At 43.6% G+C, this 20,229-nt stretch overlaps 1 protein-coding gene across 1 annotated transcript in view; it reads left to right on the forward strand.

Annotated features, from left to right (window-relative positions):
* Positions 1-20,229, forward strand: part of CALCOCO2 (calcium binding and coiled-coil domain 2) — a 433,408-nt gene that overhangs the window by 275,356 nt on the left and 137,823 nt on the right. The window contains exon 9 of the mRNA XM_069242013.1: positions 19,449-19,576. Coding sequence (XP_069098114.1) covers positions 19,449-19,576 — 128 coding nt within the window. The remainder of the gene's footprint in view (positions 1-19,448; positions 19,577-20,229) is intronic.

Raw genomic sequence — 20,229 nt, forward strand, 5'->3', positions numbered from 1 at the left:
AAGCCTTTATGGAAGGCCTATAAAGAATTATACCACCAAGAACACCACCAGTTCCTTCATGGAACCTCAACATTGTCTTAACACGACTTGTGGGGCCACCATTTGAACCCATGCACTCATGTGAAATGCAATATTTAACATGGAAAGTTGCATTTCTACTTGCCATCACATCTTTGAGAAGAGTCAGTGAAATCCAAGCATTTACCATACAAGAACCATTTATTCAAATGCACAAACATAAAGTAGTTCTACGGACAAATCCAATTTTTTTACCAAAAGTCATATCACCGTTCCACTTAAATCAAACAGTAGAACTACCAGTGTTCTTCCCACAGCCAGCTGAGAGAGCACTACATACATTAGACATCAAAAGAGCGTTAATGTACTACATTAACAGAACAAAACAAATTCGGAAAACAAAACAATTATTTGTTGCTTTCCAAAAACCTCATACAGGTAATCCAATTTCAAAACAAGGCATTGCTAGATGGATAGTTAGATGCATTCAAACCTGTTATCTCAAAGCAAAAAGAGAACTGCCTATTACACCGAGGGCACACTCAACTAGAAAGAAAGGTGCTACCATGGCCTTTCTAGGAAACATTCCAATGACTGAAATATGTAAGGCAGCCACATGGTCTATGCCTCATACGTTTACCAAGCACTACTGCGTGGATGTGTTAACAACACAACAAGACACAGTAGGACAAGCAGTACTACGAACTTTGTTTCAAACAACTTCAGCTCCTACAGACTGAACCACCGCGTTTGGGGAGATAACTGCTTACTAGTCTACGCAAAGCATGTGTATCTGCAGCTACACATGCCATCGAACGGAAAATGTCTTTTACCCAGTGTACATCTGTTCGAGGCATGAGATGCTGCAGATTCACATGCGCCCACCCGCCTCCCCGGGAGCCTGTAGCCGTTTAGAAGTTGATCTTAAACATTTGTAAATTAGTAAATAAATCACTTTAAACTACATTATGTACATACATGTTTACTCCATTGCATGGGCACTATTACTATAATACACAACTCCTACCTCACCCTCTGCGGGGAAAACAATCTAAGATGGAGTCGACACCCATGCGCAATGGAGCCGAAAGGGGAGGAGACCCTCGATCTCGTGACTCAAAAGACTTCTTCGAAGAAAAACAACTTGTAACACTCCGAGCCCAACACTAGATGGCGGGATGTGCAAAGCATGTGAATCTGCAGCGTCTCATGCCACGAACAGATGTACACTGGGTAAGTGACATTTTCCATATATATGTTTGATGGCATGTTCGAGTCACGAGATCGAGGGACTCCTCCCCTTTCGGCTCCATTGCGCATGGGCGTCGACTCCATCTTAGATTGTTTTCTTTCCGCCATCGGGTTCGGACGTGTTCCTGTTCGCTCCGTGTTTCGGTTCGGAAAGTTCGTTAAATCTCGGAAAATTCGACGGTATTGTTTGCGTTCGGTATCGGGTTAGGAATAGCACATCGACACCGAAGAAAAGAAGAGCTCCGGTAGCCCTTCGGGGCTTCCATTCCCCGGCGGGGCCTGGTCGGCCCGACCGCATGCATCTTCAAGGCTCATGGAACGGACCCCATTCCGCTTCTGCCCCGAATGCCACAATAAGTATCCTTATACATACCAGCATTCGGTCTGTAATTTGTGTTTGTCCCCCGAACACAAAGAGGATACCTGCGAGGCCTGTCGGGCATTTCGGTCGAAGAAGACGCTACGGGACCGTAGAGCTCGAAGGCTTCAAATGGCGTCGACGCTAGCAGGACACCACAACGTCGAAGAAGCAGAGACTTTCTCCATTCCTGATTCGGACTCGGACTAGGCCGAAAGTGAGCAGCCGGCGAGGCAACAAACAGTGAGTAAAACTGCCCCAGCCAAAACTCACACAGAAATAATGAAGGCCCAGGGGACGCCACCGCCTGCAGGCCATGGCTTAACCCGTAAACAAGGTGACCAACCATCGGCACCGAAAAAGGGCACACATGTGTCGAAGACATCCGACTCCGGTCGAGATACCGGCACAGAGTATACTCGGCACCGAGATACTGGCTCCGACCAAACTCGCCACCGAGATATCGGCACCCCGAAACCGAAAAAGGTGGCTTCGGAGCCGAAAAAGACTGCTGAAAAGGTTTCGGTGCCGAAACATCCATCCTCGGAGCTGAAACAGAGCTCCTACACAGAGGAACAAGGCCTTTCATCACAGCTACAAGGCCATAAATTCGGACAAGAACTAGAGATGGGAGAGTCCAGACTATACACAAAGAAGGCTCCATATACAGAAGGACACAGGGAAAATAAGAACTCTTCCCCCAATTAAAATGAAACGAAAACTCGCTTTCAAGGAAACTGAAAAACAGCCAAAGGCTAAAGTGGCTAAAGAAAAAACTCCACCACGTTTTTCTCCACAGCCATCGCCACAGCACTCACCGCAACTGTCCCCAATTGAAACACCACCAATGATGCAATCACCAACACACACAGGGATGAGCCAGGATGACCCAGATGCATGGGATCTATACGATGCACCAGTATCTGACAATAGTCCGGATTGCTACCCGGCAAGACCATCACCACCAGAAGACAGTACTGCTTACATGCAGGTGGTGTCCAGAGCAGCTACTTTTCACAATTTAGCACTGCAAGCAGAACCTATAGAGGATGACTTTTTATTCAATACCCTGTCATCAACACATAGCCAATACCAGAGTCTGCCTATGTTACCTGGCATGTTAAAACACGCAAAACAGGTGTTTCAAGACCCAGTCAAAGGCAGAGCCATCACACCTTGGGTGGAGAAGAAATACAACACCCCCCCCCCCCCCACCTACGGACCCTGTGTACATCACGCAACAACTAACACCTGACTCTGTGGTAGTAGGGGCAGCCCGGAAAAGGGCAAACTCACAGACTTCTGGGGATGCACCACCACCTGACAAAGAAAGTCGAAAGTTTGATGCAGCAGGGAAAAGGGTTGCAGCACAGGCAGCCAATCAATGGTGCATTGCTAATTCACAAGCTTTATTTGCAAGATATGACAAGGCTCATTGGGATGAAATGCAGCATTTCATTGAACATCTTCCCAAAGAGTTTCAAAAGCGTGCACAACAAGTGGTGGAGGAGGGCCAAAGTATCTCCAACAATCAGATATGATCGGCTATGGACGCAGCGGACACAGCCGCCAGAACAGTAAACACGGCGGTCACTATTCAGAGACACGCATGGCTACGCACCTCCGGATTTAAGCCAGAGATCCAGCAGGATGTGCTTAATATGCCTTTTAATGGACAACAGTTGTTTGGGCCGGAGGTGGATACAGCTATCGAAAAGCTAAAGAAAGACACGGACACGGCCAAAGCCATGGGCGCGCTCTACTCCCCGCAGAGGCACCTTTAGGAAGCCACACTTTAGAGGGGGGTTTCGAGTCCAAAGCACAGAACCTTCAACCTCACAGGCCAGACCCACATGCCAGGGACAATATAGGGGTGGACAGTTCCCTCAAACAAGAGGGAAATTCCAAAGCCCAAAAACCCCACAAACTAAACAGTGACTCCAATGTCACAAATCCCCAACACATAACACCAGTGGGGGGGGAGACTCACAGATTATTACAAGAATTGGGAAAACATAACTACGGACTCGTGGGTCCTAGCCATTATCCAACATGGTTATTGCATAGAATTCCTACAATTACCACCAAATGTGCCTCCAAAAGCACACAACATGTCCAAACAGCACTTGGATCTATTAAAACTAGAAGTCCAAGCGTTATTACAAAAAGAAGCAATAGAACTAGTACTCAACCATCAGAAAGGAACTGGTGTTTACTGCCTGTATTTTCTAATACCAAAGAAAGACAAAACACTGAGACCCATCTTAGATCTCAGAACACTAAATCTTTACATCAAATCAGATCACTTTCACATGGTGACACTTCAAGACGTGATTCCCTTGCTCAAACAACAAGACTACATGTCAACATTAGACCTCAAGGATGCTTACTTCCATATACCCATACATCCTTCACACAGGAAATACTTAAGGTTTGTAATCCAAGGAGTACATTACCAATTCAAAGTGTTACCATTCGGGATAACAACAGCACCAAGGGTATTTACAAAATGCCTTGCAGTAGTAGCTGCACATATCAGAAGACAGCACATACACGTATTCCCGTACCTAGACGATTGGTTAATAAAAACCAGCACTCAGAAACAGTGTCTCCAACACACAAAATACGTCATAGAAACCCTTCACAAGCTAGGGTTCTCAAAAAACTACCTAAAATCACACTTACAACCGTGTCAAAAACAATAATACTTAGGAGCAACAATCAACACAGAAAAAGGGATTGCCACTCCAAGTCCACAAAGGGTACAAGCTTCCCAAAATGTAATACAAAGCATGCACCCAAACCAACAGTATCAAGTAAAGTTAGTGATGAAACTTCTAGGCATGATGTCTTCATGCTTAGCCATTGTCCCAAATGCAAGATTACACATGCAGACCTTACAACAGTGCCTAGCGACACAATAGACACAAGCACAGGGTCAACTTCAAGATCTAGTGTTGATAGACCGCCAAACAAACTCCTCGCTTCAGTGGTGGAATCCTATAAATTTAAACCAAGGGCGGCCTTTCCAGGACCCAGTGCCTCAATACGTGAGCACAACAGATGCTTCCATGGTAGGGTGGGGAGCACACCTCAACCAACACAGCATCCAGGGACAATGGGACACTCAACAAAGATAACTTCATATAAATCAACTAGAACCACTAGCAGTGTTTCTAGCATTGAAAGCATTTCAACCGTTAATAGCCCACAAACACATTCTTGTCAAAACAGTGACAACAGTGTTTACCTAAACAAACAGGGAGGGACACACTCATCACAACTGTGTCTCTAAGCACAGAAGATTTGGCATTGGGCGATTCACAATCACATTCGCCTAATAGCACAATACATTCCAGGAATTCAAAACCAGTTGGCCGTCAATCTCAGTTGAGATCACCAACAGACCCACGAATGGGAAATTCATCCCCAGATACTGCAAACGTACTTTCAAAACTGGGGAACACCGCAAATAGACCTATTCGCAACAAAAGCAAACTCAAAATGCCAAAACTTCGCATCCAGGTACCCACACCCTCAATCCAAGGGCAATGTGTTATGGATGAGTTGGTCAGGGATATTTGCTTACGCTTTTCCCCCTCTCCCACTCCTTCCGTATCTAGTAAACAAATTGAGTCAAAACAAACTCAAACTTATACTAGTAGCACCAACTTGGGCTCGCCAACCATGGTACACAACACTACTAGACCTGTCAGTAGTACCTCATGTCAAACTACCAAACAGACCTGATCTGTTAACTCAACACAAACAACAGATCAGACACCCGAATCCAGCATCGCTCAATCTAGCAATCTGGCTCCTGAAGTCTTAGAATTTGGACATCTAGACCTTACACAAGAATGTATGGAGGTCATTAAACAAGCTAGGAAACCTACTACAAGACATTGCTACGCAAATAAATGGAAAAGATTTGTTTATTACTGTCATAATAATCAAATTCAACCACTACATGCGTCAACAAAGAACATTGTAAGCTACTTATTACACTTACAAAAATCTAAGCTAGCTTTTTCATCCATTAAAATACATCTTACAGCAATTTCTGCCTATCTGCAAATTACACATTCAACATCACTCTTTAGAATCACAGTCATAAAAGCATTTATGGAGGGTCTTAAAAGAATCATTCCCCCAAGGACACCACCAGTGCCTTCATGGAATCTCAATATTGTATTAACACGACTCATGGGTCCACCATTTGAACCCATGCACTCTTGTGGGATGCAATACTTAACATGGAAAGTAGCCTTCCTAATAGCTATCACATCTCTTAGAAGAGTAAGTGAAATACAAGCATTTACCATACAGGAACCCTTTATACAAATACACAAACATAAAGTGGTTCTACGCACAAATCCCAAATTTTTACCAAAAGTTATATCACCATTCCACTTAAATCAAACTGTAGAACTCCCAGTATTTTTTCCACAACAAGACTCTGTAGCTGAAAGAGCATTACATACATTAGACATCAAAAGGGCACTAATGTATTACATTGATAGAACCAAACAATTTCGCAAAACAAAACAATTGTTTGTAGCTTTTCAAAAACCTCCTGCAGGAAATCCAATATCCAAACAAGGCATTGCCAGATGGATAGTTAAGTGTATTCAAACCTGCTATGTTAAAGCAAAGAGAGACCTGCCTATTACACCAAAAGCACACTCCACTAGAAAGAAAGGCGCCACAATGGCCTTTATAGGAAATATACCCATGACAGAAATCTGTAAGGCAGCCACATGGTCTACGCCTCATACATTCACAAAACATTACTGTGTGGATGTGTTAACAACACAACAAGCCACAGTAGGACAGGCAGTATTACGGACATTATTTGAAACAACTTCAACTCCTACAGGCTAAACCACCGCTTTTGGGGAGATAACTGCTTACTAGTCTATGCACAGCATGTGTATCTGCAGCTAAACATGCCATCGAACGGAAAATGTCACTTACCCAGTGTACATCTGTTCGTGGCATGAGACGCTGCAGATTCACATGCGCCCTCCCACCTCCCCGGGAGCCTGTAGCCGTTATAAGTTGATAAAAATAAACTTGTACATTTGTAAATTTGTAAATATATATCACTTTTAAACACATTATGTACATACATACTTACTCTATCGCATGGGCACTATTACTATATACACAACTCCTACCTCACCCTCTGCGGGGAAAACAATCTAAGATAAAGTTTACGCCCATGCGCAATGGAGCCAAAAGGGAAGGAGTCCCTCGATCTCGTGACTCGAAAAGACTTCTTCGAAGAAAAACAACTTGTAACACTCCGAGCCCAACACTAGATGGCAGGATAATGCACAGCATGTGAATCTGCAGCGTCTCATGCCACGAACAGATGTACACTGGGTAAGTGACATTTTCCATATCTATATATACATATATATTCATTATGACACACCCCTGCTTGAAAACAATCTAACAAGGGACTCTCTGCCCATGAGCAGTATCACCGAGAGGAGGAGTCGCATGATTTTGTGACTCAAAAAGATTCTTCGAACAAAAACAACTTCTAACACTAGATGGCGGACTTATTTAAAGCATGTGAATCTACAGCACTACATGCCACAAACAGATGTCTACTGGGAAAATAACATTTTCCTTTTTCTAGCAATAGAACACTGTGCACTTTACCCATCCTGACTAGTAATAAAGTGCCTGTGTTCCCCTTTTAACATGATGAAATCGGTGTACACTTGATTGGCATATTTAACTTGCCTTTAAGTTCCTAGTATATGATAGAAAGGGTAGCCAGGGCCTGTAATTTAAATGTCATTAGTGGACTGCAGCACCTATTGTGATATCCACTACAGTGACATTGCAAACATGATTTCAGGTCTACCATTTGTGGCTCTGGCTGATGCATTTTTAAACTGCAAATTCGGCCTGCCAAAATAACTTCTGTTGACAGGTCAAAACCTTCCTTTTAAATATTTATTAGTCGCCACTATCTAGGCCTTATTGCTGATAAGGCAGGGTGCATAGTATATAAAAGTAGGATATGTAGGACTTTAATATTAAGCATTTCCTTCCAGTGAAATAGTCAGAGAAGCTGGCCATCCACTGGAAACACTGGGTTACATTATTACATTTAATAATACTAATTCCGGTTAGGAAACCATTAGGAAAATATAATAGTAAAAATCCACTTCCATAGTGAAGTGTTCTTTTTAATAAATATTAAAGAAAATGTACTTTTAGAAAGTTATCTTTTCGCTATCCAAAGCCCCTGGAGGCCCATTTGCTCTGCCACTTCTGCCAGCCAGTAATTATCATTTGAAAAGGTGTGAATGTGTGTGAAATGCCTAGAAGTTTACTGTGGTGGATTGGGACTTAAGACTAAAGTCAGAAGGTAAAATCTTAGACCAGGACAAAGCTGGTAGGTGTATCCAACCCACTTTTCATCTATTGGGCCAAGATCCAGGACTTACACAACCATTGACGATCATTTCCACTTTGTGCTTCTTGGTGTTATTTTTATCTAAAACTTTAAACATTGTACTGCCATCATTTACTATCATTGCCACTTTGTGCTTTTTGTCGCTATTTCCACTTCTCCTTACGTTCCCCTTTATTGGATTTTTGTCATTTTGGTGTCACTTTATTTATTAAATGGTACTCTGTTTTTCTAATTGAATTTGGAATTTTATTGTTTTTCATTTTAACTTTATTACTGATTTGGTACTGCATAAACACTTTATACATTCCCTAAGTTAAGCCTGTCTGCTCTGTGCCATAGCTGCCAGGAGATTGAGCTCAGTTTAATTTAACAACATTGAGGGTTCATCCTGACAGGGTTGTCATTATTCCTTGAGGTGCATAGTCACAACCCTAAATAATAAGCCAATTTCTTAAAAACTGCTTCATCAAATTGGGTTTTAGTTATGTTTAGGAAAGATGATATTTGCAGTCAAACTTTCATATGATAAACTCCATAGATTGGTTATGTTTTCCTCATTCGAGAGGATACAATCATTCAGTAGGAATATTCTGCTTTTTCAGATATTAGTTGCGAAAAACCTCAGGGTGTTGTTTGAAACACCATCAGATGTGTATATGGGAAACTGGTGGGGTGCAGTGGTTGTCACAACAGGTGGATTGGTCCGTTGGTGGAAGTACATCATGATGCAAGTGACAGCAAGATGTTCAAGTAGCCATTGCCCACAAATGTCCAGTGTTACAGCATAGTTCGTAGTTGATGGTGATTGCATCTGACCACAGTGCACGTGCCGCAAATATGTAGTACAGCCAAAATCAAATACCTTATCAATTAATTGAAGCCTGGTCACGACCGTAGACCGAAGAGAGCTCCAATCTCCTTTACAAACAAGACAGTGTAGATAGAAATATTAAAAGGGCAGTGCTCATTAACTAGGCTTTTCACAAGTGTGCACTAAGGTCCAAGCAATATCCTAGCAGAAGTTCTGACAAAGAGTCATACTGGACTACATAGCCCTTCCCTGTACATGTTTGGGTGAGAGTAGGGCCATAGAAGAAGATGGAGCAGAGGAAGTTGAGGAGTTTGAATTAACAAATTATAATATTTATTTGTCAAAATGTTACTAAAATAATTACATTTATTAGTAAAGAAATGCTATTTGAAGGGTCACTGCAGTTTGTATCACTCATTTACGAAGGCACTTTCTTGGTCTTTAGTGTAACTTCTTTGGCACATGATAGTACTTCCTTTGAATATTATCCACATTGTGAAATGTTACTGTAGTTGAGGTTAGGACAGGACTTTTTGAAACTCTGACATTACTTCTGTATATGATGGCCTTTGTTTCAGTTCATTCTTGGCCAGGACGTCTGTCGGTTGGTAGTGGAAACTGCAGCATTGTTATGGCAATAATAACAGTGCTAATAATTTTTTATATTTTTCATCTGTGTGTAACATTTGTGAAGACACCTATTGCCTGTGGTTGGAACTGCAGCATTTGTACCATGTTCTGTGTCAGTGGAATTGTAGCATTTCATCTCCATGTATCTTCTACGTGGGTATCCAGTAGCTGTCAGTGGAAATACATCTTTTGATCTTCATTTGAGCTCTATGAGGACATCTTTTGACTGTTGAAAGGAATTCCAGATTTTATTTTCCACATATTGTTTGTGAGGACATCTGTTGACTGTCTGTGGAAACCGCAACCTTTCATCCTTTTGAAATCTCACATCCCTGTTGTGCACTCCGCAACATTTATATAGCATTTACCACAGCTTTGTGGGATCAGTGCAGCGCATGCCTGTATGGGCAGCATGCTATGCCATTTATGACGTGTCGTTTTGGAGGGTGTTTTCTTTGTTTTGATTCTATAAGGGAAGTGTTTCTGTGTTGCCCTTGATGACCACAGAGGTGCAGTTATCGTTATTGTGTTATGAGGTGAATGAAGAGGTATGAGATACACTGGTTACCCTTTTTGGTAGGTTAGCAGCTTTCAGCTGTTTTTCCACTCCCCTTGTGGTAGTTCTCATTATCATAGTCCATTTAGCTGGATACCTCACGGGGTTATCCAATCCGACATCTTTTTGTTTTAAAGTTTATGGTCCTAAACATGGTTTGATAGAGACATGGTGGGGAGATCTGCTGGGGTGGGTATTGGTACTGTCATTCCATATCTGATTGTAATAGTGAGATGTAAAAGGCATTCATAGTACGCAGATAGTTTGGTCCTGCAGTGGTGTACTAGATTAGAGTACTCTGATTGGCCAGTAGAACTTGGCAGATCTCTTTAGTTATTCCATTCCTATTTAATTGATGATGGCTGGGTTATGAACTGTCACAGTAGTGAGTAATGGACAAGACCTGTAGCTGTTATGTGAATGTAAGAGGATTAAGTTGTATAAATGAATTATTATGCAGCCTGCATGGACTACCATTGATTGCAGACAGTGGCATGTAATGGTATTAATATTAGTATGGGCCTGAAGTGTGATGTATGAATTGCCAGTATTATTATTATATAATACCGAGGCAATAACCATAGGTTACCCCCAACTTACCTGGGTATAGATAGTAGTTGCTGGTTCTGCTGAACCATATCTGTGGACTATTTAAAGGATTACCTTTCTGGATTCCTAGGGTTGTGGGATGATGTAGTTATCTTGGAAATATCCATTTTTGCAACTGTCTTCTGAAGTATGTCCACTCTTAAATGCTTTGAATCTTGGCTGGTAGCGACTTACCGAGCTTGCCGGCTTGTTATGAGAAAGCACTGCCTCCTGTGGATTTCTTATAGTAAGGTAAAATGTTGATCTGTGGTGCAAGCCAGGAGTGCAGTGTCCTGTTTTTTTGTATTGATTGATTTCAATTTGTAGATATAGTGCACCATTTCCATGGAAGGCTCTGTGGGTAGTGAATAGTGTCTTAAACATTGCTCTTCTGATTATATGTATGTAGCCAATGGAATGATTGCAATACTGGAGTCATGCTTATTTTGAGTGAAAGTGGAGGTGTCTTGCACCATCATTTTGTATTAGTTGTATTTAGCATATGGTGAAGCTGGATGTGCCAAGATATAGGCTTTTGGCATGGTCGAGCAAGGAGGCTATGAGTTTGAAGATAGCTTATAGCTTTTGTTGGTATCAAATTATGGGAAGATGCACTAGAGTGTCTTCGTTGTGTAGAATGTGCTGTTTATGGTGTCATGGATAGGTCTGAATCCATGGTTACTCCATGGTTTTCTGACTTCTCATTCTCCACATGTTGTTGGAGAGTCCTCAAGTTCCATGGGCCATATGGGACATATTTTGCCAAGCTGGTATTTTTGTAATTGTCTACAGTTCATGATCTCTGTTGTTGCAGTGTTGAGCTTTGAGTGGTTACACATCATCCATGAATTTCTGATTGATACATCAAACTGCAGATTCCTCACTTTTTTAATATTCCTCAGGCATCTAGTTGGATCCAGAAAATCTTTAGCAATACCTGTGTGCGGACAGAAGTGTTGAACAGAGCTCCAAATAAGCGCTACCATGCACGCTAACGTCAGTTCCTTTCTTTCCACACCATCAGACGTGAATCCGGAGCTATCACCTCATCTCTTCACAAGACTGTTTCCTCAATTGTTTGTTGTGTGAAATGGAATGTCATCCCCAAAATCAACAAGGTTTAAACCTTGTAGTAACTGTCGCAACCGGATGTCTATGATAGATCCACTTCATGTTTGTCTTTGGACTTTTGGGTCATGCCATGACTCCAAGGCCTGCAATCACCACGCCTTGATGCTTCTGAAGGCCATCCATGCCTGTGAAATAAAGTTGCATGTTGCTAAACATCACAGGACTCCACGCCATGACAATTGGAAGGAAAGTCTCATTCCTGTGGCAGATTATTGTTGCGCCCTAAATCCTCAGGTCAGTCAAAGAAAAAAGCATAGGAGGTCCAAGCAGGACCCAACCACTTCCCATCACTTTTGAACACCAGAAAAGGCATGAGGGTGTCAATGTGCCTCCCATTCTCGCTTATGATGCCGTTCCCCTTTGGAGCCAATTCTGACCCTTGCCCTAAGGCCATCCAAATTTCTTGGGCTGTTGGTGACGCCAAAGCAAATTAAAGAATTCAGTGACACCATGCTAGGGCTCTTTGGCATGTTACTGGCTTCGTCTGGCATTCCTTCTGGCCCCAAGGAACTCCACCTGGGACTCTGCCGGCAGGTAGCCCTCAGCGCCAGTTGGACCCTCTGGACCCATTACAGGCACTACACTGGCATCAGTGCGCATCAAATTTTAGCACCATTACCCATGCTAGACACTGGTGCCACAATGCTGGGTAACAAAGTGCACCCCATAGTAGTTTCCAACTCCAAGTCAGCGGTACTTCGACAGAGGGCTCACTCTGAATCATCTGTGCCACAGCACTTCAGCAAACCGTCAGAATCAGTGCATTGCCCCTACCTCATAGAATACCCAAGCTGTTTATACTTTATTCGGAGCAGACTCACATAATATTTATGATGCAGAGGATGAGTTTGCACACCCCTAAACCGATGACTCCTGGTGAGAAGATCTTCAAGAGAGCATTGGGCTGGAAACTTTGCCAGACAGTAGGCTAGTTTCTGCACCTGACATGAAAGAAAATGCCTCATTCACAGTGGTGATGCGAAGGGTGGCTGAGGTTCTTTACTTCCAGTTGCCCACCATGGAGGTGAAACCAAATGTTCTCACAGAGGTGCTTCAGCCGGACCAAACTAGTACTAAACCCCTTCTGCCATTTATTGAAGCCCTCACAGACACTCTTCTTGGGGCTTGGGCACAGTCATGTTTTAGGACACTGGTTAACCGGCAGATAGACCTGCACCTTAGCCCGACCCCCGTGCAACACAGCACCCCACAGCAGAAAGCTTAGCCGTACAGGCATCCACAAGCCAAATAAATCCCAGTGCCTTCCCTATCACTCCACTGGATAGAGAATCCAAGCTCATCAGAACATTTGGAAAGCCTATGGTCTCTTCCACTGCTTGACCTTACGTTCAGTCAATGCCTGCTGGAGGGTAATACCCACACCCTTTGGGACTTTGTAGCCCATATTCTACCTGCAGTGCTGGATGTTCTGCTTTCCACCCTTAAGCAAGCCATTCAAGATGGCCACAATGCAGCAAAGTTTGTAATCCGCTATGGGCTGGAAATTACAGATTGCCCTGGCTGGGCAGTATGCACTAGTGTGGCCCGCCTGAGAAACACCTGCGGCACAGGCTTCTCTGGGGATGTCCAACCAACCTTGATGGACATGCCCTTTGATGGCTCTCATCTTTTTGGTGAGGAGGTAGATTCAGCACTCGAGTGCTTTGAGGATATTAGGGCCACAGCACACACCTTGGGCCTGTTTGCGCCACTGCGTCAGCCATTTCATCTCCTCTGTGACCATAGTAGGGTCTTTCAATACTGCAGCAGTCTATGCCGCCGTCCCAGCAGACTCTATAGCCGGTTTGTGGCCAATGATGAAGTGCCCACAGGCAGTGCGGCCAACAGAGGCAGTGAGCGGCCTATTCCACCGCTGCTTTAGCTCCTGCAGCTGCAAAATCCTTTTGGTGCACCTTTCAAGGCGCACAGCCATCTTTTTGGAAGAAGGAGCCAATTTTTTTGGTCAGATTGGCAGGCAATCACTTCAGGCTAGAGGTTTCTGCAAATTGTTCAGCAGGGTTATGTTCTACAATTTCTTGTCACCTCGCCACATCTTCTGCCAAGAGGGTACTGGCATCAGACGTAGACACTCGTGCTACTCCTGCTACTTTCTGGTGCCCAAGGATAGGCGGCTGTGCCCTATCTTAGATCTTTGCCCTCTCAATGCCTTCCTGCTGAGGACAAATCATGATTCTCACTCTATCCCAGGTATTGTCTGCCCTCGACTTCCCCCAGCACACACAACCTTATTCCCCACCACCAGGAGCAGAAGGGGCACAATGTTTCTACCTCAGTCCTGGAGCTCAGTGCTGATGACTGAGGCTGATGAGATTAATGGCTTCTTGCATCCTGCTGGTCAGGCACGCCCAGTGATATCTGCAGGCTCTGCCATAGGAGCTAAAGTCCCAGTGGTCACAGCATCAGGAGGACCTCTCTGATCATTTCAGATTTTGAAGGAGACTGCAAAAGACCTTCAGTGGAGGTTGCTGAATCCCATTTCAGTCCCCTCTCCTGTCTCCACCCAGAGCTGATTGTGGTGACCAATTAATTACCTCTGGTTTGGAAAGCCCAACTGAGAGAGGTGGGGATCAGAGGTATCTGGTCTCTGACGGAGGCTCGGCTCCACAATCAATCCACTAGAGTGACGAGCTATTCACTTGGTGTTGAAAGCCTTCCCACCATCCGTCAAAGGGAAGCTGGTGAAGGTGCCCACTGATAACACCACCACTATGTAGTGGTACAACAAGCAGGGTGTGTTGGGCGCTTGTCGACTTTGTGTCAAGAGGTGCTACGCCTTTGGAAGTGGCCAGTGGATTTTTCTGGTGGTACACCACCTGGCGGGATCTTTGAATGCTAGCGGATTACAAATGGCACTGCACCTGGAGATAGCGCACGGTCTCTTCCGCAGGTAGGTAAACCCTTGGCTCAGTCTCTTTCCCACCATTGGGAACGTGCAGTTTTGTGCATTGGAGTTCCCAAGATGGCCCTCTCTTAGAGATGCATTCCTCCTAGAGTGCAGATACCTTATCGCCTCTACCTCTCCTTCCCAGAGTTCTAAAGAAGACCAGGATCAACTGGGCCCAAGTTATCCTTAGGCACTGGATTGGGCAAAGAGAGTACGGTATCCAGAACTCCTTTATCTGAGCATCTTTTTCCAGTCAGGCTGCCTCTTCGGGAGTATACACACAATGAAAAGGGGTAGTGGCGGTCAAGGTGCCGCACCTCCGTAACGTTACAGTTTGTATTGGAAATCAAAGTCAGAGATACGAGAAATTGGTGCCATGTTGGTCGAGTGCCCAACTACCCAATGGGCACTGAGAATTGTGTACCCAGATACACAATGATAATTGCTACAGATTGACCAGGCACTCAGAGGAGTACAGTCCAGTAAGATCAATGGGAGAATGTGTCCCTGGTAATGTAGATCCAGAAGCGGAGAAGAAAGCACTGATTCCAAGTTGGTGTTGATCAAAGTCTTTAATCCTTAAGACAGCGTTTGTCATAGGTGAGTTTTCATTTTTGCAGAAGAACAGCCAACACGTGTTTCGTCACAACAGTGACTTTATCAAGGCTGGGCCAGTCCGGCCAAGGAAAGTACGACCGTAGTTGGTATGTAGGTAGGTTGAAAGAGTGTACTGAATCAGGCAAGTAGAGTATGTGTTCATCCAGTAGTCGAAGAAGAAGACAAGGAAGCCCTGATAAGCCTCCAAACGAGTACCTTGTTGGCAGTGCTCGGTTCGTCTATTGTTCGAAAAAGGCTTTTTGAACACATACTCTACTTGCCTGATTCAGTACACTCTTTCAACCTACCTACATACCAACTACGGTCGTACTTTCCTTGGCCGGACTGGCCCAGCCTTGATAAAGTCACTGTTGTGACGAAACACGTGTTGGCTGTTCTTCTGCAAAAATGAAAACTCACCTATGACAAACGCTGTCTTAAGGATTAAAGACTTTGATCAACACCAACTTGGAATCAGTGCTTTCTTCTCCGCTTCTGGATCTACATTACCAGGGACACATTCTCCCATTGATCTTACTGGACTGTACTCCTCTGAGTGCCTGGTCAATCTGTAGCTCTTCGGGAGTATCTTCTGCTGTAATACCATGGCAGAATTCTGTACCTGAACCTACACAACCTCCACCTCCATGCTTGGAGACTGAGCGCTGGCAGTTGACTGCATTCAATGTTTTTCCCGAGGTTGTCCGTGTCATCTTATCAGTAAAGCATCTCTTCAACAAAATCAGTTCAGATCAGCCTTTGGGACAGGTTTGCAGTTTGGTATGAATAAGCCAAATGTCAGGGCAAAACTATCCCCACCCCTAATACCTAAACTACCCCGACCCCCCCCCCCCCCCCCCCCCACCTGACCTGAGTCCTAAAAAAAAAAAAACTCCTCCAATTTTGCAAATCAGATTTTTGTTGATGATGCCAAATTTAAGTGGGTGGCTTCATTGCATGTGGGTGCAGTCTTCGCTGAGCAATGCGTCTGTACTGAAGTGCATAGGGAGAAATTAGGGCTATGTAGCAAGTCAGTCAGTCGGCATTAAGGAATCTGTGGGAGAAATTATTTCTTTCAAAAAAACTTCCATGTTGCTACACTTAGCTAATTTGCACATAGCAACTGTATCTGTAAATAAATCACACTGTATGAGAGAAAGGGTGGCGTGGCCAACTGCTGAAGATAGTGGACATCCTTCCCTCAGGTTCCTGCTGGGCACCCACGAATCATTGCTTATCTGATGCCCTAATGCCCAAAAGCACTGATACCCAACACCCCCCACTGACGGTGCATTGCTGCAGCTTCCATTGCCAGGACCATTAGGAGCCTACACCTAGTGAGAGGGGGTTAAACGGACTGGGCCTGTCCACTGACCTGGTTGTAGCTATCGGGCAGCACACAGCTTGGCGGGCTGCGTTCTCCCTCGCCCACCAGTTTCAGACAGGGACGCCTTATTGAATAATCTGAGAATTCCCCACATCCCACCGGAGCCACACGAGGAATTGGAACCTCCCCTGACTCCAGGGGAATTGCGTAACGCAATAAAGGAGATGGCACTTAATAAAACACTGGGAATAGATGGCCTGCCCGTCAAATTGTACTCTACTTTTGCCCCCGATTGGTCCCGAAATTTGAAAAATTATATGAAGCATCCCTGGAAGCAGGAACATTGCCTCTAACCACCAAACAAGCCCTGGTTACCTCACTGCTTAAGCCTGGCTGATACCTTGCTGATCCCAACCATATGTGTGATGTACATCGTACCAGCCACATTCTCTTCTGACTATTGAATATAAAATTCTTAGCAAAGTATTAGTTCACAGGCTACTCCCCTTGCTTCCGAATTTGATCCAGGTACATCAATGCAGATTTGTCCCACGTCGAAGCACCGCCCCTAATATTAGACGCCTGTATCGGTAATGGAAACTGCACATGATATCTTCGATATGTAGTACATTTTTTGCCGTTAATTTGGCCTTGTTGCCTTCTCTACTCAAACATTACCAGCAATTGTAAAATTTAAATATGTGGACCGTAGAGCAGATATGTTTGTTTATGGGGGATAGTGAAAGTGGGTTCTTTATATGGACATGTAATAGACATGACACCTGCAGTGTTCTTCTATACACCTGTTGATACCAGATATCCGACTGAGTAATAGATACGCTATGTATATGCTTAACTGCGTCTATGGTGTGACCAATGTATGTTGCTCTACATGTCTAGTTCTTGTTTAAATAACACAATAAAATACGTTTTTTTTTAAATGCTGTACGAGAGCAAGCTATTTGCATTTAACTCTGGTTTTGCAGACTGCTAATGCAACCTTTTGTGTCACCTAGGTGTCACCAAAAGGTATAGATTGATAAAGAGTGGGAAGTCTGAAAGCATACACTTTTTAACTGCATTTTTTAAAAATGTTGATGTCCTGGAACTGAATCCTACTGATTTATATCAAGACAGTAGTGAGTAGTGTTTAATATGTTCTTAGGTAGTACTGCCCCAACTTATTGTTCTCTGGCCATCTAACCCCTTTTCCGAACTCCTACATTCTTGTGGTAAGAAGGAATGCTATATCGTTTCAGCAACTAATAGGCTTTGTGCCCTGCAGATAGAAAAAAGATCCCCAAGTATCATAGGTAGTCTTAGACTGTTCCATTTGGAGCAAAACTAAGCCTCATTTGGTTATCTTGTCTGTCTGAGGAGGCATTGAGGACAAAAACATAATGATCAGGAAAACAAACCGAGCGATAGACTGTGGCTGAGTTCCATTTATCACTCTCATGTTGCAGCATTATGTTGCAAGTGTTGAGGATCATCGTGGGTCCTGCAGGTGCCGTGCCACACAAACTGGCCTACACAGCCCTAAAATGGCCCAACAAAGCAGCCGAAAATCAGTCTGGGTTCCTTGTTTTCCCACAATGGGGGGGTCTTGGTTTAGCATTTTAGTCTGGACTGGTGCTGCAGAGAAGTATCATGTCTGAGAGTGCTTTCTCCTTAGTTTTCCTCGTAACCTATTGTGATTATTGTGCCAGGCACCAGACTTCCATCACCAGTATTGCTCACTGGATCATTTCTTGTAACCTGCAGATGCATATCCCAAGGGGCGCCTATTGGACCGTGCACATTCTACCACATCCAGTATAGCAACAGTAGATTTTCCGAAACGTATCCTTCTTGAAGAGGATTGCATGGCAGCCACATGGGCAAATCTATTCTGCTTCAAAACTTTCTGATTCTGGCCAAATGTATTTCATCCAGGCTATTCTGTGAGACCTGCTGCTGGAAACCTGCCTACACCTTTGGAGTCACCACCTCCCAAAATCAGATTTCAGGTTATCAGATGGTATAAGCTTGAAATGCATTTATGGCATTGGAGTATGGAAAAGGCTACTCTCACTGAACTCCTAAGGCTCTGTCTTGCTAATACTGACAAATCATTTGAAACTAAAAGCGTAGCACAAGAAAGGGGTGTTACGTGGTCTTGATCTCTTTTGTGGTCCATATGGCAATAAGAGCGTTTCCAGTTTAACAAAATATGGCAAACCTTTCTCACATGTTGGTGTACAAAAAGATTTCACAAAGTTTCTTTCTTCTTTAAAAGAAAAAGAAACATTCTCGACCTTTTTAGTCTGTTATTTCTTCCTCCTTTGCAGCAGTGTGCTATAATGGTTTTTGTCCCAAAACTAAATTCAGAAGAAGCATAGTCCTGTTGTAAGCATGTGTTTTTGGAAGCATGTACCATGGTTTTATTTTATTTAGATAATGGTTTTGTGTGTGTGTTTGTGTGTGCTCATATAAAGAGACTCTGGCTTCTGTATTCCTTGGTGAACATCCATCACTCATGTGAGTCTCACAGTGCACAGTCTGGTTCTTGTTCAACTTTTCTGGATGACAGAGATTCAGAGGAGGTATATTGTGTGGAAATCCACTGTACTATGGGCAGGAGGTCACGTGTGTCCCAGCTCAGTAGAGAATAACAATAACTTGGGGAAACGTTACTCTTCTGGTTATATGTTCTTTTCAATATGGGATAATATTCTTATGGAGGGTAATGTGAGGTATTCTAATTCATTATTGACCAAACATCAGGAGCAGCCCTCCTCAATGTGGCATATTGTGCCAATTTATGTGCCTTTGATATCCTCATTCTTTGTTCTTAGGATTTGCTGAAACAGATAGAATCTTCGGTGAGCCGGGAGCAGAGGCTGGAGCAGAAGGTTAAAATCTATAAGGAAGAAGAAGGGGCTCTGAGCGAGAAATGCAGATCTTGTGAGATGGAGCGCAACCAGTAAGTGTCTGTAAAACTCTGCACATATAAATATACGTGAAATTCTGTGTGATTGCGAGAAACTGACATCATCTGATATTGTGAGACTTTGACCAGGTGTGTTGCAGGGTTTTGTGTGACTTCATGAGATTACGTGATTGATGGTATATATGACTTGATGTGACTAAATCTATGCATGTGAGACTGTGTGACTTTTAGGGACTTAGGGCCTGATTTAGAGATTGGAGGAGGGGTTGCTCTGTTCCAAAGGTGATACCACATTATGAGTTCCATAGGCTATAATGGAATTTTAATACAGTGGACAGGATATCCATCACGTTTGTGACTGATAACACCCTCCGCCAAACTAGAAATCAGACCCTTAAACAATGTGATACAATATAAGACTGACACTGTATGTAACTGAGTCATGAAAAAGTGCACCAAATAAACTTTATTGAATTGTGTATCTGAAACAGTAGGTGACTCCGTATGAGACTTTTCTGTAGATTGTTGCACTGTTTGTGTGTGTGTGATGCAGTATTAATTGTGAGAACTGCATTTGACTTTAAGAATGAATATGATATCTGACACTATCAGAGTAAGGTTTGACTGCCTCACCTAACAATCCTCTGTGAGCGAAAGCCTCAGTAAGAGGTTATTGTCATTATAGC

Source organism: Pleurodeles waltl, chromosome 6, assembly GCF_031143425.1.
Source record: "Pleurodeles waltl isolate 20211129_DDA chromosome 6, aPleWal1.hap1.20221129, whole genome shotgun sequence".
Taxonomy (NCBI): domain Eukaryota; kingdom Metazoa; phylum Chordata; class Amphibia; order Caudata; family Salamandridae; genus Pleurodeles; species Pleurodeles waltl.